The sequence below is a fragment of the Myotis davidii genome, unplaced genomic scaffold (genome assembly GCF_000327345.1).
Source record: "Myotis davidii unplaced genomic scaffold, ASM32734v1 scaffold96, whole genome shotgun sequence".
NCBI lineage: Eukaryota > Metazoa > Chordata > Mammalia > Chiroptera > Vespertilionidae > Myotis > Myotis davidii.
The window spans coordinates 6223479-6231286 of record NW_006289416.1 but is presented as its reverse complement, the minus strand read 5'-3'; the positions used below and the strand labels follow the sequence as shown (position 1 = coordinate 6231286).

Here is a 7808-nt window from a genome sequence, read left to right as displayed (position 1 = left end):
GGGCACCTGGGGCTCCAGCCTGGCCGAGCTGCCCACCCACGGTCCCCTGCACCTGCAGCCAGCTTGGGCGAAGCCGGCCTGGGTCCTGGGTGCCTGCATCTGGCCAGAGGGAGGAAATGCTGGAGGGGCATCAGGCTGGCAAGCAGAGGTGGTTAGAGGCGATCAGGCCGACAGGCAGATGAGCGGTCCAACTGCTGGTTTAGGCCCGATCCCACAGGGGCAGGTGGACATCCTCTGAGGGGTCCTGGATTGGAGAGGGTGCAGGACGGGCTGAAGGGGAACCCCACCCCCTCCAACGCCCCCCAACCCACCAGGCCTCTAGTATTTTTTAAAAAATATATTTTATTGATTTTTTTTTACAGAGAGGAAGGGAAAGGGATAGAGAGTTAGAAACATCATGAGAGAGAAGCATCGATCAGCTGCCTCCTGCGCACTCCCTACTGGGGATGTGCCTGCAACCAAGGTACATGCCCTTGACTGGAATCGAACCTGGGACCCTTGAGTCCACAGGCCGACACTCTATCCGCTGAGCTAAACCGGTTAGGGCAAGTCATTGATAGTATTCATCTTCTGATTAACAGTGGTTGTAGTAGCAATCATCACTAGCTGGGCTATAAACAAAATGAAGATGAAAATAAAAAATAAAAATAAAAAATAAAAATTTTTTAATGTCAAACCACTCAAAATGAAATGGTTTTTATCACTGAAGAAAATCCTATTTATTTTTAAGTGAAACGAAGATATTGTCCTTTTCTTTTCAAGTAGATAGAAAAAATAAATTTTACTTATTAACCAAGAAAATTATATATTTTCCTCATGCAACTGATGAAATTTCATTAGTTATTTTTGGGGTACATTTTATTATAGGGAGCATTCATACATACAGTTTTAATATCATCAATATTAATTAAAGTGTATTAAAAGATGAAAAGGTTTTGAAATCCCTACTGCCCACAGAAACAAAACAAAATTTGTGCAAAAGGAAATAGGTGCATTGACTACTATTCTCTCAGTCACAGAAAAAGGACTAATCTAACTGTAGTTACATTTTTGGTTGCCTATTCAACAGTCATTTCTCTTTATTATTTGCTTAAAGAATAAAGATTTTCTTCAATATTCAGCAGCTGCTTACAGAAAAGTTGATCTCTCAGGACTCAAGATATAAATCTTGAAAATTTTGTTTTGATGTTTTATCTTAAAATAACTTCAGACTTAAAAATAAGTTAGAAACAGAACAAAGAGCACCTCCATACCTATCATCCAGCTTCTCAAAATGTTAGTATCTTGCATAACCATAATTATCAAAATCATGAAATTAACATTGATGCAGTATTATTAACTTATCTGTAGGCCTTATTAAAATTCTGCCAATTGTCCCTCTAATATTCTTCAGGTCCAGGATCCAATTCAGGATCCTACATTGTATCTAATGTCATGTCTCCTCCAATCTGGGACAGTCTCTCCATCTTTTTCGTCTTTCATAGCTTTGACGCTTTTGACAAGTACTGGCCAGTTATTTTGTTGATTATACTTCAACTTGGGTTTGTTTCATGTTTCCCATGATAAAATCTGGACTGTGTATTTTTGATAAGAATACAACAGAAGTAATGTGTTCTTCTTGGTGCATTGCATGATATGAGGTTGACATATCTGATTACTAATGATGTTCACTTTGACCATTTCATTAAGATGAAGTCTGCCTGGTTCCTCCACTGTAATATTACAATTTCCCCTTTGCAAATAGTAAGTATCATGTGGGAGATAAACTTCGAGTAATTTGCAAAATTTACAATTATAATTTTTCATTATACTTTTATTAGTTTTAACTTCAGTGATTCTTGCCTTCAATAATTACTTTGTCGGAGAAACTAAGATGGCGGCAGAGATAAACACCGGGAAAAGTCACTAGCTGACGATCTAAGAAACAACTGTCCATTTATCCCATGGGTAGAATAATTCATTATCATCATATTTCATGGACTGTCTGGCAGCGGGCGATTTTAAGGGCAGCTTTCCCTCAGAGGTGCTTGCAGCCGTTGTTTTATCTTAAAATAACTTCAGACTTAAAAATAAGTTAGAAACAGAACAAAGAGCACCTCCATACCTATCATCCAGCTTCTCAAAATGTTAGTATCTTGCATAACCATAATTATCAAAATCATGAAATTAACATTGATGCAGTATTATTAACTTATCTGTAGGCCTTATTAAAATTCTGCCAATTGTCCCTCTAATATTCTTCAGGTCCAGGATCCAATTCAGGATCCTACATTGTATTTAATGTCATGTCTCCTCCAATCTGGGACAGTCTCTCCATCTTTTTCGTCTTTCATAGCTTTGACGCTTTTGACAAGTACTGGCCAGTTATTTTGTTGATTATACTTCAACTTGGGTTTGTTTCATGTTTCCCATGATAAAATCTGGACTGTGTATTTTTGATAAGAATACAACAGAAGTAATGTGTTCTTCTTGGTGCATTGCATGATATGAGGTTGACATATCTGATTACTAATGATGTTCACTTTGACCATTTCATTAAGATGAAGTCTGCCTGGTTCCTCCACTGTAATATTACAATTTCCCCTTTGCAAATATTAAGTATCATGTGGGAGATAAACTTTGAGTAATTTGCAAAATTTACAATTATAATTTTTCATTATACTTTTATTAGTTTTAACTTCAGTGATTCTTGCCTTCAATAATTACTGTTGTCATTTTTGCCAAATGATGATCTTTAAATATTCTTTCTACAATTAGTAATTGAAATTCTAAGAAACAACTGTCCATTTATCCCATGGGTAGAATAATTCATTATCATCATATTTCATTGTTCAGGCTATTCTTGATTTTGCTATTAGAAGATTTCTTTTTAAGTTCTCTTCTGTATTTTTTCAACATGCCTCCATTACTTTTTGAACATTTCCTTATTTTCTGGCACCACAAGAAGTTCCAGCTCATATTGTACTTTGCATGCCCCAAAGACCTGATATCAGCCAAATTCTCCAAAAAAACCCTCTTGATTTCTTTTACTGTAGAATCCTCTTTAGAAATCAAGATATGGGCCTTGGGTGTGCTCATTACTGCTGGGAATCACTGTTTTTAGGCCCCCTTAGTGGATTAGGCCTAGAAAATGCATGTATGTCCTCACACACATTATCACATATCTGTATTTTCATCTATATATCAAAACCCACGAATTCATACTAATAACTACAGTTCTATCTAGCAGCATAGAGTTCATTCTAGCATTCTCTTTTTTCTTATTCGTAGCTCCTTTCTCCTGATAGTGAGCAACCTATCAATAATGTACTTACTTATTTGCTCAATCCTAGAATACATATAAAGTATGATCAGAATCTTAATTTCTAAGTGAATCATGTGAATTTAATTCCCCTTGCCAGGTACTGTTTAGGAATGAGCACACAATAATCATCACTGAGTCAGAGTTAAATACACTGGGGGCTGCTTCTGGCAAACTTTTATAATTAGTAGAAAGGGATACAAGGAGGATCTGCAGGTGGTAACTAGAATGATGGTGGCCTTCTTGACATTCTGCAATGAAGGCTAACAGGACAAGCCAAAACACTAAAGGTGGCAGAGAACAGAAAAGACAGAAATAACCTGAGTCTCTGGTGATTTTTGAACCACTGAATAACCAGTTCTAGAATCTCCCAGCTTCGGGCCTTTTAGGTGAAAGAATATGTTTTCCTTACTGTAAAAGTCACATCTGGTGGTTTTTTTCTCACAGTAAGAAATTATCCTAACTAATAAGATGCATATCCTAAATTTACTACTCAGAAGTAATTTCTCTTATTTCCTCTGTAAGAAAAGAAACATTTTCTCTTTTGTAGAAACTAAACAACTACCACAGAAACAGAGAAATGGACTATTCTATGAGTAAGGATGTTTAAAAAAATATCTTTGCCCTGGCCGATGTGGCTCAGTTGGTTGGACATCATCCCGTGCACAGAAGTGTTGCCAGTTCAATTCCTGGTTGGGGCATGTGTCCAGGGTTGTAGGCTCGAGCCCCGGGGGTGGCGGGGAGGGCTGTATAGGAGGCAACCCATTGATCTTTCACTATCACATCGATGTTTCTCTCTCTCTTTCTTTCTAAATCAATTTAAAAATCTTTTAAAAAATTTAAAAATATATTTAAGAATATATATATAATATATATATATATACTTTCAACAATGCAAAACATTTTAAAGTGTCACTAACTAAGGAGAATCATAAAATTATTCTTCAAAAGAACTATTTAAAAATTTATGATTTTACAAATTTGAATCTAAGTCATCTTCTAACATGACTTTCTCGGTGTAAAGAAAAACTGCAATTTTCAGATTATAATGGCGAAAACAACTAGGTGTGTTTGATGGGTGCTTGGCAAACTCTAGCTTTTGGCTACAGCTTTGGAAGCTTTAGGAATATGAAGTAACTGAGACCCACTGGTATATACCATAAAGCAAATGCAATATTAGTCACAATGACATTAATTTTTGTTATTAAGTAATAATATTCTACTATATGTCTGTTTCAGATTCCTGAAAGTGCAAGTTCTATAGAATCATGAGTAAAAATCTGCTCTTGACTTAGATAATCAGATCTGATTCTGGGCTTCACAACCAAAACAATTCAGAACCACTGGTAATTTTGAACCAATTAAAAGGGATGTAGACTATTTGGTTCCATTTTCTTTAAATATATTTTTATTGATTTCTAAGAGGAGGAGAGGGAGAGAGAGATAGAAACATCAATGATGAGAATAATTGATTGGCTGCCTCCTGCAGGCCCCACACTGGGATTGAGCCCGCAACCCCGGCATATGCCCTTGACTGGAATCAAACCCAGGACCCTTCAGTCCGCAGGCTGATGCTCTATCCCCTGAGCCAAACCAGCTAGGGCTAGTTCCCATTTCCTATATGAGCTTAGAAATCCCAGAACTATTCTGTTTCCCTTCCTGTAGTATTTTATTTTATTTTTAAAATTTCTTTATTGATTAAGGTATTATATATGTGTCCTCATCCCCCATTACTGCCCCAACCCTCCTCACTCATGCCCTCACCCCCCTGTTGTCTGTGTCCATTGGTTAGGCTTATATGCACGCACACAAGTCCTTTGGTTGATCTCTCCTCCTTACCCCTCCCCTCCCCTACCTTCCCTCTGAGGTTAAATTCCAGGTGTTAATCACAATTGAGAAAAGAATGCTGTTGACAGATCAAAATGAACTTATAGTTTCCCATCTTAATAAATACTTTATGAAAAAAGATTATATATCAGAATTGTATTAAAATATAAATTTATGAAAATATTAACTAAGACTATACTAAAAATCAAGTTATTCTTTTTACTTTGGAAGTTTAAAAAACTTGCTCTCAACTAGCTACACTAAGCAAAGCTAATTTCCTTATAAATAATACACTGAGGTCAAACAGGACATCAGTATCGATTACTTTATAAATAAGACATTAGTGTTATATGTTGATACTTACAAAATTCGTTCCTTTTTCAGTTTGGTTACTTTTACTTGTAAACCTGAAAAATAAAATGGAAAAAAACCCATAGTGTTTTATTTATACATTTTGCCATTTCTAAAGCAGTTAATCTAAAAATTTTTATGAGTCTATTGCTATACTAATAAGTCACTTGAGACTGGCCTCTGAATAATGAGCCAGGTCCCACTAGTTTAAGAGAGTTATTTCCCTTACTTACACCCTGAGGTCACAAAAGTATATATGTAACATTATTGCTTTTAGTCTACTATATGATAGTAACTAGAAGGAAATTTTCTTCACCTAAAGTGAGTGAGTTATTTGCTTTTTAAAAACAAGGGCAAATATATAATTAGAAGTTCAATATAAATGAAGGTCTATGTTCTGACATAGCCTATGTCCGTGGTCGGCAAACTGTGGCTCGTGAGCCACATGCGGCTCTTTGGCCCCTTGAGTGTGGCTCTTCCACAAAATACCACGTGCGGGCATGCGTACAGTGCGATTGAAACTTCATGGCCCATGTGCAGAAGTAGGTTTTCGGCCTGGGCGAGTCTATTTTGAAGAAGTACTGTTGATATTTGGCTCTGTTGACTAATGAGTTTGCCGACCACTGGATGTATTTGCTAACAGCAATAGTGCTTATATAGGCTCAAGTCTTCTGGGATTAAAATAGTTTGTGGCGGGAAGTCCTGTACTAAAAGCAAAATTGTTTATGAAAAGTACTTAACGAAGGGCACTAGTGTTTTAACTCAAGATATGTTATATCTATTTTTAATTTTAATGGAGTCTGACACAAAACAAGAGAAAACCATTGCATATGGAAATTGGATAGTTACTGTGAAGGAAACAGGTTGTGGGCATTAAAACTAAGGAAGATATAGGCAAAATAGAGTGACATTTCAAATTTTTATAAATAATAATTAAAAGGAGAAAAACAGCTATTAAACAAACACAAAAGATATCCAACATCACTAGCAACTAAGTGTAATCCAAACCAAACAAATTACTTAGCAAAATGATAATACCCAAGGTTGATAAAAGCATTGTAAAACCATACTCCCATACTTTATTTTTTTTATATATATATTTTTTAAAAAATATATTTTATTGCTATTTTGCAGAGAGGAAGAGAGAGGGATAGAGAGTTAGAAACATCAATGAGAGAGAAACATCGATCAGCTGCCTCCTGCACACCCCTCACTGGGGATGTGCCCGCAATCCAGGTACATGCCCTTAACTGGAATCGAACCTGGGACCCTTCAGTCCGCAGGCCAACGCTCTATCTACTGAGCCAAACCGGTTAGGGCCATACTCCCATGCTTTAATGGAGATATTATAAATTGACACAATTCTTTTGGAAAGCAATTTAGCAATAGGTAACAGGACTTAAAAAATCAGTATCTCACATCTTGGATTCTAACCTAAGAATATAATACAAATTATAGAGAAACTCAGTCATAAAGAATAGTAGCCCTAGCTGGTTTTGCTCAGTGGATAAATTGTTGGCCCATAAACTGAAGGGCCCAGCTTCGATTCTGGTCACGGGCATGTACACCCGTTACGGGCTCGATCCTGGGCCTGGTCAAGGCATGTATGGGATGCAACCAATTGATGTGTCTCTCTCGCAGAGATGTTTTTCTGTCTCTCCCCTCCCTCCCACTCGCCCTAAAAATCAATGAAAAAATATCTTCAGGTGAGATTAACAAAAAAAGTAAACAATTTATAGCAATATAAAATGCTTCAAAAGAAACATGTTTAGGTAAAATATGTTTTACCTAATTATTACCTAATATTATTCCACTTAATGGAATAATATACAGCTATTAAAATCATTAAATAAAAATATTAATTATATTTAGCAACACTAAACTGTTTGGCTTTTCTGTGCTATTTTCTGCAATGTGATTATCAGAAAAAGGGGAAAAGCTTCTGTGTGTACTTTCTCTGGTACCTAAATCAATCTATTTACTATACTATAATTTTGCCAATTGTGGGTATTTTATTTACTTTTAAAAATAATGCTTAGAAAGTTTAAAAAGTCTATCTCCACTCAAGAGTTTATTTTATCTGGGGCAGAGTTAGTTTCCAATAAATAGTTATTAGTTGACTGATTTCTAAAAAAATAAAGTTTACTATTTGTCTTTGGTAGTTTATGGATTCTAATGTTATACATTTAGAAAAGTTTTCCATATAATGTGTATAGAAACATTAATAAATTTGTCATGTCTAAGAACAAGATTTTTCATTATTTGTTTAATTTCATTATTGTTTGAACCACATAATTTAATACAAATAAGAATTTTAAAAATAAACCTG

At 35.7% G+C, this 7808-nt stretch overlaps 1 protein-coding gene across 6 annotated transcripts in view; it reads right to left on the bottom strand.

The window, feature by feature from the left end:
• Positions 1-7808, bottom strand: part of RBBP8 (retinoblastoma binding protein 8) — a 92541-nt gene that overhangs the window by 52129 nt on the left and 32604 nt on the right. For all 6 annotated transcript variants that reach the window (XM_006761884.2, XM_015562723.1, XM_015562722.1 and 3 more), the window contains one exon: positions 5493-5535. In XM_006761884.2, the coding sequence (XP_006761947.1) occupies positions 5493-5535 (43 nt within the window). The remainder of the gene's footprint in view (positions 1-5492; positions 5536-7808) is intronic.